At 40.0% G+C, this 25,316-nt stretch overlaps 1 protein-coding gene across 1 annotated transcript in view; it reads right to left on the reverse strand.

Moving 5' to 3' along the window:
• The window catches only part of LOC126248926 (chondroitin sulfate synthase 2), a 125,088-nt gene that overhangs the window by 21,527 nt on the left and 78,245 nt on the right, over nucleotides 1–25,316 (reverse strand). The window contains exons 5-7 of the mRNA XM_049950428.1: nucleotides 6,864–7,030; nucleotides 6,543–6,723; nucleotides 5,777–6,064 (exon numbers count right to left, since the gene is read on the reverse strand). Coding sequence (XP_049806385.1) covers nucleotides 5,777–6,064; nucleotides 6,543–6,723; nucleotides 6,864–7,030 — 636 coding nt within the window. The remainder of the gene's footprint in view (nucleotides 1–5,776; nucleotides 6,065–6,542; nucleotides 6,724–6,863; nucleotides 7,031–25,316) is intronic.

The raw sequence follows: 25,316 nt of genomic DNA on the forward strand, positions 1-25,316 counted from the left end.
ACACTTTCGACTTTTGCAGTGACCTATAATGACACCATTCATTGGATTGGCATTTCAGTTTTGGCTCGTACAATGTGGCCCAAGTCTCATACAGTGCTACGATATGGCATAAGAAAGCCTCTCCTTCACGCTCATAGTGCTCCAAATGTGTCTGAGCACTGTTGTAACACATCCATTTCTGCACTTCCGTCAAGTCATGGGGAACCCGTCACGATGCAATTTTTTGTATGCCCTGGCGTTCCTTCGGGATGCGAAGTACAGTCGTATGCACTAATATGGTTTCATGGGCAAGCTCACAAATTGTATGGTGTCGATCACAGTCCACTAATGCAGCAACAGCATGCACTTCTTCTTCAGAGACGCTAGGACGATCTGCCCGATGCATGTCTGCCGCAGTTTGCCGACCTTCACTGAAGGCTTTTACCAAACGTGCCACTGTTCTGCACGACAATGCTGATTCCCCACACACCTCTTGAAGACCTTGATGACACAGTCATGCTGTACAACCTCTAGCACATTCAATCTTGACCCAACTCCGTTGTTTCTGTTTCGAAGACATAGTGACACTTTTAGGTTAGACCTGACTGTGTTTCCCTCGATTGTGCACACGCCGGTGACGTGGGACAAGCAAGTCCATTTTCTCAGAGGTAAGGTAGGTATGTCAGCAATGTGTGCTATCAGCGAAAATAGTAGATTCCATTGCACAGTGTCTCCACAGCAGTGCTGCCACTATTTAAGTTCCAGCCTACGTAGATGTGGTGTCTGTACTTTTGAACATGTTCCTTGATGTTTCCCCCCTATGTCAATCATATACTGTTCAAATTTGACAGCATTCTGAGCAGTGATTCTCCTTCTACAGTGTTTAGAAATTGGACATTGGACATTCTGTATTTGAAGAAGCCAGGAACTAAGCACAAGTCAGTGGCTTGGATGTTCCAGCAGGAACCAACCAAAATAGTTCAGTCATGAAGCACTTCCAAGAAAATGATCAATTGCTTCTTTGTTACCCTGGACTTGACATGACCACTGTTTTATGGAATCTAACAGTAGCTAATGCTGAATGATATAAGACAATTAGTTTGCCACAGTCGATTAAAGCTGGCAAACAGCTGACAATACCATATCACTCTTCATCGTGCCAATATCAGCTGTCACACAGTTTGGAGAAGAAGGTACGGTCTTCCCTTCCTCAGTTCCTAACATAGTAAGTGCCTCATAATTGGTCTATACTACTGAATTGTTTTTATTACAAGACGAAGTGCTCCCTCAGGTCGTCCACGCCCGGCACTTCCACATCGTGTTACTTTCAACTGTTCTAAGGTGGTAATAACTGTACTATAAGTATATTGTAGTATACGGAAAAAGATAACACTTAGCAAATTGTCAAAAAGATGAAGTACATATTTTTGCAATTACTGCATTTTATAATATTTTTTACGGGTGGCAAGAAAGAAAGACAGAAAAACCAAACTTAGCAGAAACGTAATTTTAAAACAAATATGCTTTCATCAGGTTGACTTTTCTATATACACTACTGACAGAGTAATTTCATTAAAAACAAATGATATGCAAAATTTAGTAGAATTTGTGGAGTTACAGATTTCAAATTCTAATATGTTGGAGAGTTTAAAATGTAATGATATGGTGTGGCTTTTGACTACTGTAACAAATATTTCAACTGTAGTCCACATTTTAAATGATTCTTTCAGAGCATACAGGCATTTGCTTGACAGGTTTCAAAATTTCTATTTGCTTTCTATTGTATAACTGGGTGATACATTTTACTGTTCACCACTTGGGAAAAGATCCCCCGTATCAGTAGAAAATTATTAGGACATTGCAAAGTACCAAATGAAAGGCAATGATTAATTTTAATAAGCAAAGTGGGTATGGCTACTAGAGATAGCTGTGTGGGCATTAACTATTCACAGCAGGGTGTTCCCTACGATGCCCGTGGCCATCAATGAAATCTGCCCGTGTAGACCACCAGAGGAGTCATGTCGGTGAGTCTCCATGTCTCACCACGTTCTGCCTCAGGAGTGTTATGCTTTGTTAAAATTTTTGTTGAGATGGGCAGGAGGCTTCAATTTCTGAACATTGCTGTACCAGTTGAGGGAAGCACTCTGAATTTCTGTTACTTGTTTTCAGTACTACCATTGATGAAAAGTACCATGCAGCAAATGGATTTATAGCGAAACCCATATTTTATGTTTTCATTAAGCTAGACTTTAAAAAAATGCAAAACTGAGGAAAATGAAGAATTTAGGAGAATGTCAAAACCCCCCAAAATATTAGTAAAACACATGTAATTGGCATATATGATTTAAACCTGCAATCCTCTCCAATACTTTGTATAAAACCTATACGAAGGAAATTAAATGTACAATATAATGTTTATACAATAATTTGTGGCAATAAATTTCATCAGTTCTTAAAAAATCACAGAAGTGTAACGGCAAGTAAAAACCCGCTCTATCCAGACGACACGTACACGTCAAAGGGAACTGAGCATTCACTTTTTGGCAGAACTATCCCAGCACAGAGAAGTAGTTATTTAGGAAAACCATAGAAAATTTAAATCAGATTAACTACACTGACAGAAAAAATTGCAACATGCAAAAATAACTTACGTAGAGTAATGAAATTTTGGGAATTGTGTAGGTAATATATTTAAGTGATTAACATTACAGGTTAATGTAAGCATGAGATAAGCAACTGGAAATGTGAAATGCTGGTACATTAATAGCTGGTAACCACCAGAATGTAAAATGCAAGCATGAAAATGTGGACGCATTGTGTTGTACAGGTTCTGAATGTATGTTTGCGGGATGGAGTTCCATGTCTGTTGCAATTGGTCAGTTGATACACAGACGGTTTGCTGTTTGTGGATGTTGATGGAGATGTTGTCTGATGATGTCTCATATGTACATAATAGGAGACAAGATCTGGTGATTGCTCCGGCCAAGGCAACATGTCTACACTCTGTAACGCATGTTGGGTTACAATGGTGGTAAACGGGAGTTTGTTATCCTGTTGGAAAACACTCCCTGGAATGTTGCTCATGAATTTGGCAGCACAACAGTTCGAATCACTAGGCTGACGTACAAATTTGCAGTCAGGCTGCATGAGATAACCACGAGAGTGCTCCTGCTGTAACACAAAATTGCACCCTATACCATAACTCCTGGTGTTGGACCAGTGTGTTTAGCACACAGAAAGGTTGTTTGCAGGCCCTCAACTGGCCTTCTCCTAACCAACACACAGCCATCACTGGCACCGAGATGGAACCAACTTTCATAAGAAAACACAACAAATCTCCACTCTGTCCTCCAATGAGCTCTCACTTGACACCACTGAAGTCACAAATAGTGGTGGTTTGCGGTTAGTGGAATGCACACAACAGGACACCTGGCTTGGAGCTGTCCTTGAAGTAAACGATTTGTAACAGTTCGGTGTGTCACTGTGGTGCCAACTGCTGCTCAAATTGCTTCTGCAGATATGGTACGATGCACCAGAGCCATACACTAAACACGATGGTCTTCCCTCTTCACAGTGTCATGTGGCCATTGGGAACCCGGTCTTGTGACTATACAGTCTTCAGATCACTGCTGTCGGCAATCATGTGCAGAGGCTACATTCTTGCCAAGTCTTTCTGCAATATCACAGAAAGAACATTTAGCTTCTCATAGCCCTATTACATCATCTTGATCAAACTCAGCGAGGTGATGATAATGGTGTCTTTGTCGACTGAAAGGTATTCTTCACTATCATCAACTCACCATGTCCAATCTCAAACGTAAGTAATGCTCATGACCACTGCAGAGTGTATTTAAAGCAAACCTGATCTGAATCCTCATAGTGGTACTACTGGTGCCACTATTACGCAGCTGGTGTGAAATTTGTATAGATATTGTCTTTCAGATGAAGAAACACACCTACCAAGTTTAGTTTATGTCACAAAACTACTTCTTGATGTTGCAGTTTTTTTTGCCAATGTATATTGTGCTTTGAATCCCATGTCTCTTGGATATAAGTCCAGTTTCTTAAGCAGCATGCCAAAATACTTGATAAGTCATTAAGAGATAAAGGCAAAATAAAAATGTAAAATAGAGAAGAGTGAAAAAAGGATAAAATGGTGGAAGTATAATGTTTCTCACAGTGAAATCAATCACATAACATGGTTGTCTATGAAAAAGAACTAACTAAAAAAAAAAAGAAACGTCAGACTTCGATAAAATTTCAACTTGTTCCAAAGACTGGCGTTTGGCTCCAAACGCAGGGGGGAGGGGGGGGGGGGGAAACAAAGTTGCGTACACAACATTAACAGAAAAAAAAAAATCAGAGAAATACCAGTGAGTATCCACTAGTAAAGTGACTGATAGACTTTGGTTTCCTGAAAGCACATTGGCAAATACCAGTAGCAGTTTTTCTATGAAAGGAACTGCTTATAAAACATTTTTACAGCTAATACTGGAATACTGCTTAAGAGTGTGTTATCCACATCAGAGAACAATAAACACACACAATGAAGGGCAATGTAAATGGTCACAAGTCTGTTTAACTCATGTGACTGTAACACAGAAGAAACAACATACACATGCAGACACTCCAAAAGACTTTCCTAATATCTGCAAAAACTCACTAGAAACAGTTTTCAAGGAATTCTCTAAGAATATTCTTCAGATCCCTAGTATAAAATTTCCATATCTATTATTTAAAGAGCTTTATTTCCTTGATGGATTTTATGGTTTCAGGGACTGTGTAAAGAAGTTTCAAGTTCATGTGAAAATTTAATTCTTGTACAGTCAAATATTAGTGTGGGTTATATAAAGGTTTCTGTTCAGTTTGAAATTGTCTTTGTGGTCATCACAGTTTCTTTGAAACCTTTAGTTCTTATCAGTTGTACATGATTTAAAAAACAGAAGTATACCTCTGATGTAAATACATGCTTGTGGGATTATATTCAACATTGTGAAACCAGGTTTACAATTGTCCCTTGTTTTACTTCTCATTCACTATATTAATATCCCTCTTTTTAATTATAAGTGTACAATGTAACACAGGAGTGTTTCCCCAGAGCATTACTCAATAATTTAGGTGGGACTGAACACAATGATGGTATGCACTCATAACAATCTCCATACTGGTGCATGGTTTTAAAGCTCTTAAGACATAATTCCCTTACTTGCTACTGGTATTTGCCAATGTGCTTTCAGGAAACCAATTGGTAACAATATAAGGATAAGATGTGCAGTCAAATCACACAGTAGCTAACCAAATTGTCTGAAGTGGAGGAGTGAACATGAAGAACCAATGTTTGGTTTTCACATGAATGATTAATTCATGAATGTCTTGAAGAAAGGGAGATTAGGGTGTAACCTTTCATTGATGACAAGATCATTAGAGATGGGGTACAAGTTCAGATTGGGGGGGGGGGGGGGAAATGTGTGTATGGCACATATAGTCTGGTGACCCCTTCTGAGGAGTTTGGCCACCTGATGCAAGTATTTTTATGAGACCTCACTCCTGCAATAATGATGAAATGCTGATGAAGACAACACACACACCCAGTCCCAAGTGAAGAAAATCCCCAACCCAGACAGGAATCAAACTCAGGGCCCTGTGATTGAGAGTCAGCAATGCTAACAATGCGGCCATAAGCTGTTGGCATATCAGAGAAAGAAACTGGTCATGCCCTTTCAGTCCTAGCATTCACCCTCATTAACAATGTCTACTTGATTATTTTCACAGAAAAAAAGAAACAAGATATACTTACCCTATTGAGGTAATCCTGTCGTATTTCCATATTTGGCTGACATAATAATATTAAGGAATCAGGTGGGAGCTTTTTGACAACAAGATCCACAACTGCAAAGTCAATGAGAGAACCTGAGTGGAGGACAACTCCAGTCTGGATGGGTGCAGGAACCTTTATTGACACCCATGCTATTTTACCACCATCTTTTTTGTACTTGTCACTCAGTGCCAATGCCATATTTTTGACATCTAAGAATACATCATCTTTGTTGCCCTTGCCCGGCACTTTTGCATCATACAGTAAAACCTGCAATGGAAAACTGGGTAACTGCTCACAAAAAAGAACTCTCAAACATATTCCATGCAGTTAATATATTGACTTACCTGGAAATTACACAGGATTGATGGTGTACTGACAAAAGTTATCAGAAAGAATTCTATAGAAGAATGAATGAAGAGTTTATTTGCTTGGTCTTCAGAGCAGGAAAACAGATTTAAGAGGGCAATAATGACTGAAGGAGATACTCCTTCCCTTCAGCAAAATAAGCATTTTAATTTTATTGTGCATTCCAGTTAACTTCTGGTCTTCATATCATTCACATGCTTTTTTTAATAAAAACCGGTCACAATTTTCAAATTACTGATTTCTGCATTTGGCCCTTCAGTTTAACAGTGATTAGTATAAAGTATTCTCAGTTTTTATCTGGTAGGCAGAAGGTTATCTGTTCTGAAAAAAAATCTGAAAAAATGTTACGTTACATTTCTGTTCCCATTCAAACACTTACCAGCATAAGGAATGTTTTGTCATGTTTTTCCATACAAATTTTTGCATACTGCTCCATGAAGGTTTTAGCTTCCTCTTTCAAATCTGCTTCAACAGGAAGAATTAGATTAACCCGAGTGTTCTCAGTTACATAAGGCATGGGAATAATCTCTACTTTACCCAAAGCCTTGCAAACTTCAATCCTGTAACACAGTGACAATACTGTTTTAATACTTAATCCTATTTTATGAAGTCTATAAAAGCTATAACATTCTGACACATTTTAGATCTTACACTAACCCTCAAAAGTAATGAGATATCATTACTACCAATAACAATTCACCTTTTATGTACTTCACGCCCAGTAGTTTTACTTTTGAATGCCATATCTAGACGGTAGTCCATTCCACGAGACTGGTCAAATCTTCTGTAGCCATTTATGAGTTTACGAAACACCAACTGTCCATTGTACAGGTTTTCAATTTTCAACACAGCTGCTTTTAATACATACTGAAAAACAGATGTGAACTTGTAGAGAGAAAATAACTTCTCCAGTGTACCAAAAAATTGTTAGTGTGAGGAAAAAATGCTACCAAATAAAAAGGTTGTATAAATAAATTTCACTGATACTGCTCTCAACTGGCATGAACACATCCACATATCCACAGGAACAGGCACAGAAGAAATGAAATTTTAACTGTCCATAAGTATCTGATCTGCTACAACACCTGACATTTAAGACTTGTTGATTGTTAAGTGAAATTCTGTGGCAAGTAGAAGTTATGATCCAAAGGATATAAAGACACCAGCTTTTATTGGTAATTGAAATGCATCAGTGGGGAAAGTTGAAAATTTGTGCCAGACTGTGATTCAAACTCAGATTTTTCGATTTCCTCATTCACCCAGGCATGACCCCTCCCTGACTCAAACTTCGAATTTATCCACACAATGCTACATCATGCCCCTGCCCATTACTTTCACTACTTGCAGTGATTCACTGACTCCTATAAGAGATCGAACATGCTTGTGCATCTGTGGTGAAGTTATTATTGGGCCATCTCATCCCAGTTACATACATATGCAGTGTCTGTTCTTTTGGACATGTAACACTCAATCCTTTCTATCCTCAAAATGCTAATCCTTTCCTTTATGCAGGTACTGAAGCAATAGAAACGGACTGAGACTACACGCAGTTGAATCAAATAATAAGGTGTCTGTGGTGACAATGAAGTTCTAAATTTTTTAAATCAGTTGTCAAAGTGTGTGCCCATAATTATGGAGACCATGTAGTGAGTGGGTGGTTGAAATTAAAGTGCAGTTACTAAGGGAGGTCCAGTGTGGGGTGCAACTATTGTATGGCAGTGAAACTTGATAGATATGCCAATGTGTTAATGCAGAACCAATTTATGTTGAAAAAAAAATTAGTTCCAATTTGGGCTACCAGGTCCAAATTTGGGATTGTACACTGTTTGTATGACAGTATGACAAACACACTGTCACTGGACAAACCATAACATGAGTGAACAATATGGCTACTGAGAAGAGAGACCGTACACTGTTAGTGAATCTGTTTTATGTGAGTGGTAGCAATTACAGTACCTCACTGGGAGAGTATTGCTGACTGAAAGGTCTGTAGAAAGGCCTCATGTCATTAAATGGTTTAAGAAAGATGGTAATGAAATTCAAAACATAAGTCAACTTGGTGTGGCACCTGGAAGAGGAAGGCATCCTATTCCGGTAGGAGTTATTGATGAGGTTGCTGTTGCTGTAACTATCCATGCAGCATGTGGCCCAGGCAGTGCTAGTGCTCATGCAGTGTCATGATTACAGAAAGTTTTTGCAGTCTTCACTACTCTGGTACCTGTACATGATCCAGATGGTGGAGCAATTAAAACCTAATTATCTACAGCAGTGTTCTGAATTTGCTCTTCGGTTTCTGGCTCATTTGGCTGGGCAATATTCTATGGTGTGACAAGGTACATTTTACACTACAGAGTGCAGTGAATACACAGAAGTACTGAATTTGGGATACTGTTAAACAATGTGTTGTGGATGAAGACGCCATTGCACTTGTTGTATGTGACTGTGTGGTGTGGGTTCACAAGCACCTTTATTCTTGATCCATTCTTTGAAGAGGATACACCCAGAGGGCCTGTAAGGTGTACTGTGATTCTGCACATTATGAGACTGCCTTGTACAGTATGTGATTCTTGTTTTAGAAGAGCACAACTGTGGGGAAACTGCAGTTTTCGTGCAAGATGGCACAACACCACCTTATGTCACCCACGAAAGGTTTGCTTCATGCAACCTTCCATGAACATGTTATCTTCAGAGGTTTTCCAGATGCATGGCCTGCAAGCTCACCTGATATGAATCCATGTGACTTTTGGCTCTGGGGATATCTAAAAGAACATGTTTACCAGGGATACATTTGGCCTCTATGTGATCTGAAAGCTAATACACAGGAATACATTGCTCAGATTCCATGGGAACTACTGCAAGCAATTGTTGATCACATCATTATCTCCAGCACTCATATTGAATAAATTGCGCAAGCTGCAATTAATAATAAAATCAACATGATGCCTTTCTCACTTTTTTGATCTTTTCTGCCGAGATCTTGTTCCTAATCCATTATATATGGAAACATTTATATATGCATTTCTTGCATTCCCAGCAGCAAGTTTGCACCTGGTCACCAAAATTGGAACCAATTTTTTTTCCAGTGTAAATCGGTTTGGCATTAATGCATTAGCATATCTACCAAGTTTGACTGCCACATGATAATTACAGACTACACTGGGCCTCTGAGAGTTGCTGCACTTTAATTTAACCACCCACTATTACAATTTATGCAAATAGCTTCTAGTTCACAAGTCCAACCTTTCTGTCATGGTTATGGTTATGAAGGTTCAAAACACAGACTTGTGCCATTACTCAACTCTATCAATCCTTTTGAAACAAAATGTAACACTGAAAAACATTAAAACTACAAAATATTTACAGTCAAAGAAACAGCACACCTGCCAGATAATCCATACTTAATTTCCTAATTCAGATACTGTTAAAAGAAAATATCTGCAACACAGAAATCAAGTCCCTACTTATCATTTGCTGTTAATAAAAATACGAATAAAAAAGATACATCCAATTTGTGATACTGAAACTTTTTACGCAATTTTCTGCCTTTTTCTTCCCTCACAACAATACGTTGGAAAGATGAAAGGTGGAAGGGGAGGAAAATGGGTCAAAATCCATGGGCTCCACCTACGCAGGTGGAGGTGCAAGCCTCTCTGGGTCCCATGGTTGCAGGTGATGGGAGGACTGCACAGGGCATGCAGGGGCAGCAATGAGGAGGCTTGCCATGCATGTGGGAGCTCATCCCTGGAACAATGTCACGATCAGCCCTGACGCTCAGCTCACCAGAAGGCCACAGCGGCAATGTACCAACATGGCGCAGTCACAACTGATTTGCATGACAGGTCAGCTGCGCCCCACCGACGTCCACTACAAACAACTGCTGAACATTTTGACTCACTACAACACCAAGCAGCTACCCCTGCCACTGGCTGAAGAACTGGGCCCAAACAGCAGTTCTGGGAGGAAAACGAAGTGGGCCAAAGTGGTCTGTGGCATGTGTCTCAGGGTACAACAAATACAGGAGACCCTGTGGTGTATGCCCACGCAAACTTTCCACAGGGCTATCAAATTGTTAATGTCACAATTAATCACCAGCCAATAGAACTGATGTCATGTCAATGCCTTTATAAGAGTTATACCCCAGTGTGACACATGCAGCAACGGGAGTATGCGAGGACCCAACACCGGGGATATTACTACTCGACAGCACTGCTCTCCATGGCAAGCATGAGGGTTTATTGGACAGCACTGAGCCAATCACATAGGAGGAAAAATGTATGTCATGCCTCGTCCCAAAGAGATGCAGTCTGGCCAACTCATCTGGATGGCTAAATGATTTTTTGGAAAAGCTGGTCAGCGGTCATAGCGGTTGCGACTTCGCATGCCATCAATGGAAAATCTGACAGGGTTTGCTGCAAGGCATCATACAAAACAAGAGCCTCCTGCCCACTGAACTCAGTATTGGGCCCTACCAGCAGTCGCAGTAGTGCATCAGCATTGGCATGCTGGGCGATGGAGTGATAACAAATATCATAACAATAGTTACAGTGAAAGAGGGCCTACCACTGCAACTAATACGCAATTATATCTGGCAGCTTGAAACGAAAGCCAAATAAAGCAAATAATGGCTTGTGGTGGCGATGAGGATGAACCTTGTCCCATATAAGAAAACGTGAAATTTTTTAAGCCCAAAAATAATAGCTACTGCATCCTTTTCTACCTGTTAATAATTACGCTGCTCAGCAAAAAGTGTCTTCAATCCATAAGCAATTGTCCGTTTGGTGCCATCCAAGTTCTGATGTGACACAATGGCACCAATGTCATGCTGGGACTTTTCACAGGCCAGGGTTAAAGGTTTACCTGTTGTAAAGGAAGCCAGACACGAATCCAAGAACAAATACTCATTAAGAGACTGGAAATCTTATTTTCAATCTGCAGACCACACAAATTTAACGCTATTCCAGAGAAGTTTGTTAAGAGGCTGGCAGGTATGCACAACCTGGGTAATGAACAGAGCATAATATGAAATCTTAACCAAAAAAAGACTAGATCTCTTTCAGGTTTTCGACATTGGCAGTTTGAAGATGAGTTTGATGTGGTCATCTGTAAGGATGAGACCATCCTTAGTAAGCACCTGACCCAAGAAATACATCCTTAGGGAGAAAAATCTGCACTTTTCCAACTTGCAGTGAAGCTCATTCTTCAGGAGGTGTTTGATATCTGACTGAAGGTTTTGTAAATGCTCCTCATGAATAGGGCCCGCAACCCAGATGTCATCAAGGTAATTGATGCAACAGGTGATGTCCTGAATCAAGTGCTCCAAATACTATTGCTAAATTGCAAACACCATTGAGATTCCAAAAGTGATTAGCCTAGCGAAGCCCAAAGGTGGTGTTGAGGATCAGGAAAGACTGAGAAACAGCATCCAATGGTAACAGCAGGTAAGCAATGCACAAGTTGATATGCAAAAATGCCTGCTCTTATGTATTTAGGTGTTTTAAGATTTATTTTCCATGTCAAGTGCAAGAAGTAAAACATGAAACACATATTACGCCAGATAAGATAAAAACCCACAATAAATATTAATGTCCTAATTTAGACAGTAAATCCGCATGTACACTACGTCATGACACTACAAACTTTATAGTCTAAAGTAACATTGGGGTGATTTGCTCAGCAGAATACCTTCAAGTGGATGTTTATTTACATTGGTAGTGCTAGAGCAACCAACTACAAATGTAGGGGAGAAAAAAAGTGCTCACACTTTTTATAAGCCAACAGTCCAACAGTCAGTCGTAACACTGGGGGGGGGGGGGGGGTTGCTGTTCTGGGTTGTGATAAAACTGAGATTGGAATTTTGTGTTACAGCAAGGACTGGGAGATACAGCCTTTATAAAGTCTAGTGGTCATATGCACAGAATTTTAAGGAAATGTAGTCCATGAGAAAATCAGTATGTGTCCATACTTGGTGGAATGAATGATATTTACAGAAACAAACTGATATAGTCACGTTAAACTCTGAGAATCACAGTGAATAAAGTGAAAAAGAAAACCTGGGGTTTCATATCTCCTCTCTTTACTACTAATGCTCATTAATTCCTTCTTTCTTTGTTTCATGGTGAAATGAGCATAAGAAATGCACCAGTGCTATTGATGAAACTTCCTGGCAGATTAATTTGGTTTTAATCAGTGAGGAAGTTTCATTCCAGCACACACTCCACTGCACAGTGAATATTCATTCCGGAGTATTATTGATGTATATAAGTCATTTCACATGCCTGTATCAAATTTTCATTTGTTTCATATGACCCATAATTGAAAATAAAATAATATAATTTTCATCACAAAATTATGATTCAGTATTTATGTACTACAATTTCTGCTTGACAAAAACTGTAGAATTTAAATAAAAATTTGCTGTAATGGAGATCTGAATCAGAGACCTTTCCTTTACCAGACTCTGATACCACATATTCAGTTACCAGCATCTGTATAACATATGCAAAATATTTTACACTTCACACTGATCAGATATCATCTGATTTTTACAGGCAACATTTTCGACTTTTTCTTTTATTAAAATTGTGTTGCACTGCTTTAGGAAACTGATGTCTGAGCATAGACTACCTGTGTGTGTGTGTGTGTGTGTGTGTGTGTGTGTGTGTGTGTGTGTGTGGTTTTTGGTCTGTGGTTTTGGGCACCTAGTGGTGAAGTTATGTGCCCTCACAAATATTAAAAGAAACAAATGTAGCTAAGAGGCCTAAAAATGTTGTCACACCACAAGGAGTAAACCTACGAAATGAAGTTCACTCACTCACTTGCACTGACCTAGACAATCACTCTATCTCACATGCCATAACACAACGGAGAAAATGGGAAAGGTGCTATATCTGAGATTAATACATAAAGAAGACACAGAAGAGCTGAAAATACAGCACAATGAAATGTGACTAACTGACCACTTTAAAAAAGCCTGAGCCAATCACCCTGGTAACACATTAAGAACATTTCCCTAAAATTTTTGGAAACAAGATGGACGTATCACAACACCTTAAAACTCTAACTACATTCATTTGAATGTCCAATAAGACAGAGCAACTTTGGTGGCAATCCTGCAGCTGACCTCTGGTCTGATAATAACACACAATCTAGTAAAATGTGGCACACAGTGATCTGTACGCCACAAGCACCAGACATCGAAGGTCCTCTCACCAGAGCATGAGGCTATGAGTCATAGGGCTGTGGCCAATGCAAATATGAGTAAGGAGGACCTCATCCTGCATGCGTGGCTGGAAGGAGCTATGCCACAACAATGTTGTGTGCTTCACTAGACACAGCTTACGGTCTGTCACTTCCAGCCATTCATCTTCCCGATTATAGTGGGAAGTGTTGAGAAAGAAGTTATAAGAACAGTGGTAGCAGGTAAAACAACACAGTCAGGACCAGAGAACAAAGAAACAGCAAAAATGACAACATATTCAGCTACAGAAACAACTACATTGTCAGATACAACAGTAAAAATATCCATAAGGACACAACCTGCTGGAGCGAGAAAACCACCATCAAGAAGTGAGGATTTTTACTGGCCACAGATGAAGACAGCACCTCCACAGTTCATTCCAGAAGTGTTCTTCAGATTAAAATGAAAGGAAGGCAGAGACAAATAAAGGTAAGTGATAAATCAGATATGCCAAGCAGAAACCCCAAGTTTATAATTGGCCATCAAAATGTGCAGTCATTGCGAAACAAAATTAATGAGCTAGAAGTATTACTGTCAGATCAATTAAAAGAAGTATTTGTAATGTGTTTTAGTGAACATTGGCTAACTGATGAGACGTTAGCAATCACAAGTACACAGGGTTATGTTATGACATCTTGTTTCTGTAGAAAAATATCTGCACATGGAGGAACATGTATATTTGAGGAAGACAGTATCAGCTACTGCTGCCTAAAATCTCTCGAAAAGTTAGGAAAAGAAGGTGATTTTGAAATTTCTGCTGTAGAACTAACCTCAATAAAAACAATCATTGTTTGCCTGTACATAAGTCCAAACTCAAACATAAAAATATTCTTTAACCAACTTGAAGGTAGTCTTTACAGTATCAGGGACCTAAACAAAACAGTTATAATATGTGGGGACTTTAACATTAAATTTAACAAAGTTTCAAAAGATAGAGATGATCTTCTGGCTATTTGTGCAACATAACCTGCACCAAATTATACCAGAGTTACAAGTGTATCCAGCACCACTATTGATATGACACTGATAAACAAGAAAAGCCATGAATACACAGCTAGAAACTTCAAAACAGGTTTCAGTGACCACTATGCATAGCTTCTTGAAATATCTTCAATGCTGAACTTAACTAAACGAACAGAGGCAATAAAAATACTGAATACTTTAGAAATTTACTAAAGAAGGAAACACAGACTGAAATGTACAGATACAAAAACACAGATGAGAAGTTAAACATATTTATAGATATATTTACACAGTATTTTAACATGTCATTTCCAGTTAAAAATCAGAAAATAAAGTGTAGTAGGCTTAACAGAAAAAACTGCTGGCTGACAACTAGTATAAAAAAGTCATGTGGTGAAAAACGAAGATTATATGAGATCTCCAAGTCTTCTATAGTATCCAATGAATTCCTTGCATATTTCAAAAATTATAAAATGATACTTAAAAAAGTGATCACATAAGCTAAAGTAATGGCAAATGTCCGTTATATAAATAACTCCAATAAAAAAATGAAAGCTGTATGGAGTATAGTCAAACAGCAAACTGACAATATTTCTTCTCAAAATTCCAGTATTAAATTGAATTGTAACGGCAAAGAAATTAATGATCATAAAGAAATAGCAAATGTGTTCAATACTTATTTTAGCAATATAAGTGAGCAATTCATCGCTGAAATCAAACCTTGCAATACAAACTGCCCAGTATCATCTTTAAATACCAACATAAATCCTACTTCACTGTTTCTCTTTCCAACAATCCAGAAAGAAGTCCTGTCAGTTATCAGAACTTTAAAAGTGAATCATTCCACTGGAATAGATGGCATCCCAGACAGCCTTATTAAAAAAATGTAGAGATCTCATTATTGAATCATTAGCTCACCTTTACAATAGTTCCTTTCAAACTGGAATTTTCCGATCATATTGAAAATAGGTAAAAAGGATGAAGTGGCTAACTACAGGCCCATTTCTCTATTATCTGTATTCTCAAAAATCATAGTAAAAATTTTTCAAAGAAGAGTAGTAAATTTTCTGTAAGAGCACAAAATACTATCCACAGCACAACATGGTTTTCAGGTAAGGCCGATCAACTGATACAGCAATTTTTGAACTATTAAGTGAAGTACTTCAGAAATTAGATAATGGCAAAAATCTCATTGGAATATCTCTAGACCTCTCTAAGGCTTTTGATATCACAGATCACACAAAACTATTGTCCGCCCCCGATAGCTGAGTGGTCAGCGCGACAGAATGTCAATCCTAAGTGCCTGGGTTCATTTCCCGGCTGGGTCAGAGATTTTCTCCGCTCAGGGACTGGGTGTTGTGTTGTCCTAATCATCATCATTTCATCCCCATCGACATGCAGGTCGCCGAAGTGGCATCAAATCAAAAGACTTGCACCCGGTGAATGGTCTACCCAAGTCACATGACATTTATTTATTTACACAAAACTAAACTATTGGCTAAGCTTGACAACATGGGGATTAGAGGAACATCTAACAACTAGATAAAGTCATACCTAAGCGGTCAAAAACAAGTGGTTGAAATGGAACATCAAAATTTCATCAAACACACTCAACACTATTCAAACTATGAAACCATTAAATATGGAGTGTCACAAGGTTTAGTTCTGGGACCTCTTCTATTTCTGTTATATGTGAATGACGTGAAAAAATTCTGTGAGAACATCATCCAGTTTGCTGATGATACTAGTGTGCTAGTGAGTGGGAAAGAAATGGAAATGCTTCAGAAGTCTACAACAGAGACACTGAACAATATTGAAAACTGGTTCAGTCACAACAAATTGGTAATAAATGGAAGTAGGACAGTAGCACTAAAGTTCAGTAATGTGAAAAAGGTGAGAAAATTGTTCAGATTCAGTTATCTAACACAGAACTTCAGTATGTAGACAACATTAAGTTCTTGGGAGTATGGCTCAAGATAATCTTAAATGAGGGACACATATTGAAAATGTCTGTAAGAAATTAAGCACTACATGCTACTTAATGAGAATATTGGAGGGATGCTGCAACAAAGATTCTCTGAAAATTGTGTATTATGCCTATATATACTCACAACTGAAATACAGAATTATTTTCTGGGGTAACTCTTCTCTTAGCCAGAAGCTCTTTAGGCTACAAAACAAGAATTATAAGAATAATGGAAGGCGCAAAATGAAACAAAACCTGTAGACCACTCTTTAAAAAGCTAGAAATCCTCCCACTTCCATGTATATATGTGTATGAGATAATCGTATTTGTGAAGAAAAAAAAATCAATGGAAAATACCACTCTCTTCCAGAAAAATGAAAATATCCACTCCTATAACACCAGGCGAAAAGGAAACTTTCATTTAGAGCCCACCCTGAATAAAAAGGGAACCCTGCATTATGGAAAGTTATTTATAATAAACTTCCCCCCCCCCCAAATTAAATCAATAAATGACCAGACAAATTTCAAGTCAACTGTTAAGGCAAAACTGACTCATCACTGCTTCTATAGCCTCCACAAGTTCTTTCAGGAAGCTCACTAATGATTTGTGTCTTTGCCTTTATGATGTATTGTATAAATGTTACTAGAACTTTAATGATTTACCATGTAAATGTTGCTGTAATACATATATTAATCTGCCAGTACAGTACATGCTCTTTCTGCTTTAAAATATCTACTCTTTATTTTTGTACAATATTTGCTCTGTGTATTGTAACTCAGTGATCATTTAATGTAGAAATAATGAAATTAATAGAAATTTAACATTATATTTTGTTATACATTGACCTGTCCTACATCAGAATGTACTATTTGTGTACTATATGATTACCAGGACCAATAAAACTCTACTCTACTCTACCCTACATTGACACATGACTCTGTACCTCAGCAGCAAGGTGATAGCATGCAGGGGATGGCACACTGAACTAACTGAGGATTGCAACACGCCTCCTTGGCTGCTACATCTGCCCTATCTTTCTCTGCAATACCCATGTGCCCTGGTGCACAGCATAAAGACATCTCCTTCTTCAGTCTTTGTAGTTGTAAGATGGAGTCCTGGATATTCCAGGCTACTTTATCCGCTGGGTACAAGTGTTGTAAAGGATGAAGGGCACCCAGGGAATCAGAACAGGCTAGGTATTTAGCACCTGAAACATATCTCCTCTGTTCCAGTGCCTGCTACATTGTTTATACTTCTGTGTCAAAGACAGTAAATTCTTGAGGCAGTCGGATCTTTAGGACTCGGTCAAAGAAAACAACAGAGCAATCAACCCCTGCTTAGGCCCATCCATAAATACAGCTATAGAGTTGTGGTGCTCACTTAAAATGTCATAAAACAATGTATTGAAAGCATATGCACCAGTGCAACCTCTTTTGTACTGCACTAAAGCTAATTAATACCAAGTGACTCCAGCAAGTGGTCTTGCTGCTCATGGACAACTGGAGAACAGTCATTCCAGAGGTGGACAACCAACAGTATGGCATGCAAATGAATCTGGAGCTGCAAGGAACTCGCAAGCTTGACACACCACGAGGACTGGTTATGGTGCTGGTCCAGTAAGCACCTGTAACCCGTCTAATTCCCGTGTGATGGACACCATCAATGATCTTCAGATAAGAAGCCCTAGTTGAAACATACTGTGCACCCATAGTCAAGCCATGATTGCACAAAAGCCCATACAACTGGAGTAGGTGCACTGTCTGCTCTCCAAGGCTTGGGGCTAACGCACTTTAATGCTTTATTTACTGGCAGGGCTTAGGAGTCCTGGAAGATTCTATGCAGATTTATGTAATTCAACAGCCCTTCAGATCTATAGGGAAAGAAAGGTCTCGTTCCATGTAGTTTGTGCTTCCTGCGCTGGATGGCAGCACAGCCTGCACTCCATTCTGAGGCCTACTCATCAACTTGGAATCTGGACAAATGTATTGGAAATAGCTGCTGGTGTTTGAAACAATGCAGTGAGATTACATACATAAAAGTAAGATATATATGTAAAGCAAGGGGAAACTACAGCTGTAATTTTTCGCAAGGGCATGCAGCTTTACTGTATGGTTAAATGATGATGGCGACCTCTTGGGTAAAATATTCCGGAGATAAAATAGTCCCCCATTCGGATCTCCGGGCGGGGACTACTCAAGAGGACGTCATTATCAGGAGAAAGAAAACTGGCTTTCTACGGATCGGAGCGTGGAATGTGAGATCCCTTAATCGGACAGGTAGGTTAGAAAATTTAAAAATGGAAATGGATAGGTTAAAGTTAGATATAGTGCGAATTAGTGAAGTTCGGTGGCAGGAGGAACAAGACTTCTGGTCAGGTGACTACAGGGTTATAAACACAAAAGCAAATCGGGGTAATGCAGGAGTAGGTTTAATAATGAATAGGAATGAGAGTAAGCTACTACAAACAGCATAGTGAACGCATTATTGTGGCAAAGATAGATACGAAGCCAATGCCTACTACAGTAGTACAAGTTTATATGCCAACTAGCTCTGCAGATGATGAAGAAATTGAAGAAATGTATGATGAAATAAAAGAAATTATTCAGATAGTGAAGGGTGACGAAAATTTAATAGTCGTGGGTGACTGGAATTCGAGAGTAGGAAAAGGGAGAGAGGGAAACATAGTGGGTAAATATGGATTGGGGGAGAGAAATGAAAGAGGAAGCCGTCTGGTAGAATTTTGCACAGAGCATAGCTTAATCATAGCTAACACTTGGTTCAAGAACCATAAAACAAGGTTGTATACATGGAAGAATCCTGGAGATACTAGAAGGTATCAGACAGATTATATAATGGTAAGGCAGAGATTTAGGAACCAGGTTTTAAGTTGTAAGACATTTCCAGGGGAAGATGTGGACTCTGACCACAATCTATTGGTTATGAACTGTAGATTAAAACTGAAGAAACTTAAAAAAGGTGGGAATTTAAGGAGATGGGACCTGGATAAACTGAAAGAACCAGAGATTGTAGAGAGTTTCAGGGAGAGCATAAGGGAACAATTGACAGGAATTGGGGAAAGAAATACAGTAGAAGAAGAATGGGTAGCTTTGAGGGATGAAGTAGTGAAGGCAGCAGAGGATCAAGTAGGTACAAAGACGAAGGCTACTAGAAATCCTTGGGTAACAGAAGAAATATTGAATTTAATTGATGAAAGGAGAAAATATAAAAACACAGTAAATGAAGCAGGCAAAAAGGAATACAAACGTCTCTCAAATGAGATCGGCAGGAAGTGCAAAATGGCTAAGCAGGGATGGCTAGAGGTCAAATGTAAGGATGTAGAGGCTTATCTCACTAGGGGCAAGATAGATACTGCCTACAGGAAAATTAAAGAGACCTTTGGAGAAAAGAGATCCACTTGTATGAATATCAAGAGCTCAGATGGAAACCCAGTTCTAAGCAAAGAAGGGAAAGCAGAAAGGTGGAAGGAGTATATAGAGGGTCTATACAAGGGCGATGTACTTGAGGACAATATTATAGAAATGGAAGAGGATGTAGATGAAGATGAATTGGGAGATACGATATTGGGTGAAGAGTTTGACAGAGCACTGAAGGATCTGAGTCGAAACAAGGCCCCGGGAGTAGACAACATTCCATTGGAACTATTGACGGCCTTGGGAGAGCCAGTTTTGACAAAACTCTACCATCTGGTGAGCAAGATGTATGAGACAGGCGAAATACCCTCAGACTTCAAGAAGAATATAATAATTCCAGTCCCAAAGAAAGCAGGTGTTGACAGATGTGAAAATTACCGAACTATCAGTTTAATAAGTCACAGCTGCAAACTACTAACGCGAATTCTTTACAGACGAATGGAAACCTGGTAGAAGCCGACCTCGGGGAAGATCAGTTTGGATTCCGTAGAAATATTGGAACACGTGAGGCAATACTGACCCTACGACTTATCTTAGAAAATAGATTAAGGAAAGGCAAACCTACATCTCTAGCGCTTGTAGACTTAGAGAAAGCTTTTGACAATGTTGACTGGAATACTCTCTTTCAAATTCTGAAAGTGGCAGGGGTAAAATACAGGGAGCGAAAGGCTATTTACAATTTGTACAGAAACCAGATGGCAGTTATAAGAGTCGAGGGACATGAAAGGGAAGCAGTGGTTGGGAAGGGAGTAAGACAGGGTTGTAGCCTCTCCCCGATGTTATTCAATCTGTATATTGAGCAAGCAGTAAAGGAAACAAAAGAAAAATTCGGAGTAGGTATTAAAATCCATGGAGAAGAAATAAAAACTTTGAGGTTCGCCGATGACATAGTAATTCTGTCAGAGACAGCGAAGGACTTGGAAGAGTAGTTGAACGGAATGGATGGTGTCTTGAAGGGAGGATATAAGATGAACATCAACAAAAGCAAAACGAGGATAATGGAATGTAGTCGAATTAAGTCGGGTGATGTTGAGGGTATTAGATTAGGAAATGAGACACTTAAAGTAGTAAAGGAGTTTTGCTATTTGGGGAGCAAAATAACTGATGATGGTCGAAGTAGAGAGGATATAAAATGTAGACTGGCAATGGCAAGGAAAGCGTTTCTGAAGAAGAGAAATTTGTTAACATCGAGTATAGATTTCAGTGTCAGGAAGTCTTTTCTGAAAGTATTTGTATGGAGTGTAGCCATGTATGGAAGTGAAACATGGACGATAAATAGTTTGGACAAGAAGAGAATAGAAGCTTTTGAAATGTGGTGCTACAGAAGAATGCTGAAGATTAGATGGGTAGATCACATAACTAATGAGGAGGTATTGAATAGGACTGGGGAGAAGAGGAGTTTGTGGCACAACTTGACAAGAAGATGGTTGGTAGGACATGTTCTGAGGCATCAAGGGATCACAAATTTAGCATTGGAGGGCAGTGTGGAGGGTAAAAATCGTAGAGGGCGACCAAAAGATGAATACACTACGCAGATTCAGAAGGATGTAGGTTGCAGTAAGTACTGGGAGATGAAGAGGCTTGCACAGGATAGAGTAGCATGGAGAGCTGCATCAAACCAGTCTCAGGACTGAAGACCACAACAACAACATATATGTAAACTGGGGGTTGCATGATGTAAATAATGTTTTTTTTTTTTTTTTTTTTTTTTTTTTTTTTTGTCTACAATGATTTCAATATTGACTGAGACTCAGTGTACACAGTGGAAAAGAATAATCATTCCTGCACAAAAATTCAGGGCTAAAAGGATTAAGATGTTCCAGTTTTCAGGTCTCTCAGGTGTGGTAACCACAACAGGTCGGAGTCAAAAATGAGGTCCTGAAACCTCACTGAAACTCTAAAATGTAGAATGGGTCCCTCATATGGAAGCCAGGCAAATTAAAAATACAATGAGAAAGACTGTCATTGAAAAACACTAACACTGGAGGAGGAGCAGAAAACTGTAAAATCGTCCACAAATAATGGACACTGTACAGGACTCCTTACCATAGATGTGATACTGTTTGTAGCTATGGCAAAGAGCCCTGAGGAACAACATTGTCCTGCTCAAAATGATCCAACAGCACTTCGCCAACTTCGCATCTGCAAAACTGTTTAGAGAGGAAGCATTGCATGAAGATGGAGAGGTGGCCACAAAAGCCTCATTAGTGGATCTGCCCTACTGCATTTCCAAGTAGTGTCATACATCTTACTGACATCAAAAATATAACAAAAAAGTGATGTTTATGCAGGAAATCCTGCAGGGTAGTTGCCTCTAGCAGGGTCAGGCTGTCAACTTTGGCCAAAATTTCTGAAATCCACACTAAAGAGTGGCTAAGGAGTTGCCTGGTCTTTCACAAACAGACCAGATGATGGTCAACCATTCGCTCCTGGGTCTTTGCTACACAGCTACTGGGATATGTTCAGTCCTTTCCTGGTTAAAGGAGAGGTACCAAAACTGCCTGTCTCCACAAGTTGGGAAAATGGCCTGTCTGCTATATCAAATTAAAACATTCAAGCAGAATTTCCCTGACACTGCTAGAAAGTGTTGAAGCATGCTGTACCAGATTTGCTCATGACCAGGCGCAGTATCACGAGTCTCACACTGTGCCAAATCCAGCCCACACATGGAGGAAGGACAACTGTAAGACTCAGAATGCTTGCCATCATCTGAGTGATGTTGCCAGACATTATTAGGAGATATCCCTGTTTCAGCATTGCTGCTATTGGTAAACTATTGTACTTGACAGAAAGTCTTCTGATGGCTACCTATACTTTTGCAGAACATGATGAACAATTGATAAGACTCCAGGAATGCTTCCATGACCTTTTCTTGCCCTCCATAATCATGTGTCAGAGCTCTTGTGAAGAGGCTGTCTGCTGTGTGGCAGTATTTAAACTGTCAGAGAGCCGCTCACCAGACCCAGATTGATGAGTAATACTCACAGGTCCACCAAGGTACTGGTTGCCTCCGAAGATGACCTGAGGTCTTTGGGATAAATACGTCCGCAGTATGATGGATCACTCGTGTGTTGTGGTCCATCCATTCCTGGACACTGTCGCTGGGTTCAAACACAGGCAGCTGGATGAACAGCATCCAACTAGACCTGCTGCCATCCATTTTGATGGCTTCCTTTCAAGTAATGCTCCATCCAGTAGGTGGACCCACAGTGGTAAATGGTCACTGGAATAAATGTCATCATTTGATTCTCAGTTAGCAGAGTTTGTGAGGGCTTGAGAGCAGAAAAGGGGGCGGGGGCAGGGGGGGGGGTGTCAATGGCTGAGGATGAGTCAGTAGCAGGTGAGAAATAAGTGGGATTGCCTGTGTTGACAATGCACAGCTCCTGAGACAATGATGAGACTCTTCAAAACTCGACCCTTAGGGCAAATATAGTTCAAGCCCCTTAATAGAATACGTTATGGACACTGAAATGGGTGGGGGAGTTATTCTATAAAGCCTGTGAGAGCTCCAGAGTACATTGCATCCTGCAGAGGTAAATACAGTGAGCAGATGGTGATGACCTGACCCACATGAATTTCAATGGCTACTACTTGTAGGTCAGTAACCAAGGAAAGAGAGAGCAGAGGAGTGGTGTGAGTTGTTGACAAACACAGCAATCCCTCCCTTGGCTCTTCCCCAGTTAGGTCATCCTTGTGGTGGAGGGTATAGCTGCATAGCACAGGGTCATCAGTGGTTACCTCATCCTTGTGGTGGAGGGCATAGCTGCATACCACAGGGTCATCAGTGGCTATGACGTGTGTTTCTTGCAAACACAAGTAGAGAGGGCGTACGTGTGCTAGGAGTTTCAGTTCCTCCACATGAGTCCAGAACCCATTCATGTTCCACTGTAGTGTGGTAGCCATTTATCACAGGTGCTGCATTTTCACCCTGTCTCTCTGCTGGGGTAGTAAACCTGCAATAGGTAGAGGTTAAGTCTTGGAGTAAGATGGTAGCCCCAGGCAGACTTCACATTCCACTGGCTTTGAAGCAGAAGTAGTAGAAGTGTTATGTCGAATGTCATTGACATGGTCATATGATTTATTACTCATTTTTGCCTGTGGGGAAGCCTACCATTTGCTTTTTTGTTTGGGAGGACTTTATAGGAACTACCACAACTGTGGTAGTGGCAGTCCTGGAATGTGTACCATATGCTGCCTATGAAGGTGCCAGGAGGTCCACAATGTTGGCTACTGTGGCTTTTTCTAATGGGGCTATGGGATCTGAAATATTTGCAGGTTTACATATGCACTGTTGAACACATGTAGTAGTGCCGAGACTAGCAACCTCCATTTGTGCAGCAGCATTGGTTTTCTGAGCTGGTTGTTTGAGAACTTTAGTGAAGGAGGTTGGAAATATTGGGGATGGGGGGGGGGGGGGGCTACAAGGCCTTTTAGACCTTTTTTGCCCTACCATACTGGACACACTTCGTAGTTTTTATCTCTTGTATCTTCCTTTCTCCAAGAAAGACACTGTAGTCCCTACACCAGACAGGGTGATTCCCAGGGCAATTTACACACTTCAGAGGAGACGAACAACTGAGTCCTTCATGGGCGACCTTACCACATTTGCCACAAGTGGCTTATCCTTTACATCTTAAGTGGCGTGCCATAAATGCTAGCATTTAAAACAGCACAATGGGTTGGGGGCATAAGGCTGTATGGCGTATGCTTAGGTGAAGGAAACCTGCCTTGACATACTCTACATCTGCATCTACAACAACATCTATACTCTGCAAGCCACCCAACGGTGTGCGGCGGAGGGCACTTTACGTGCCACTGTCATTACCTCCCTTTTCTGTTCCAGTCGCGTATGGTTTGTGGGAAGAACGACTGTCTGAAAGCCTCCGTGCATGCTCAAATCTCTCTAATTTTACATTAGTGATCTCCTCGGGAGGTATAAGTAGGGGGAAGCAATATATTCGATACCTCATCCAGAAACGCACCCTCTCGAAACCTGGCGAGCAAGCTACACTGCGATGCAGAGCGCCTCTCTTGCAGAGTCTGCCACTTGAGTTTGCTAAACATCTCCGTAACGCTATCACGGTTACCAAATAACCCTGTGACGAAACGCGCTGCTCTTCTTTTGATCTTCTCTATCTCCTCCGTCAACCCGATCTGGTACGGATCCCACACTGATGAGCAATACTCAAGTATAGGTCGAACGAGTGTTTTGTAAGCCACCTCCTTTGTTGATGGACTACATTTTCTAAGGACTCTCCCAATGAATCTCAACCTGGTACCTGCCTTACCAACAATTAATCTTATATGATCATTCCACTTCAAATTGTTCCGCACGCATACTCCCAGATATTTTACAGAAGTAACTGCTACCAGTGTTTGTTCCGCTATCATACAATAAAGGATCCTTCTTTCTATGTATTCACAATACATTACATTTGTCTATGTTAAGGGTCAGTTACCACTCCCTGCACCAAGTGCCTATCCGCTGCAGATCTTCCTGCATTTCGCTACAGTTTTCTAATGCTGCAACTTCTCTGTATACTACAGCATAATCC

Source organism: Schistocerca nitens, chromosome 3 (genome assembly GCF_023898315.1).
Source record: "Schistocerca nitens isolate TAMUIC-IGC-003100 chromosome 3, iqSchNite1.1, whole genome shotgun sequence".
NCBI lineage: Eukaryota > Metazoa > Arthropoda > Insecta > Orthoptera > Acrididae > Schistocerca > Schistocerca nitens.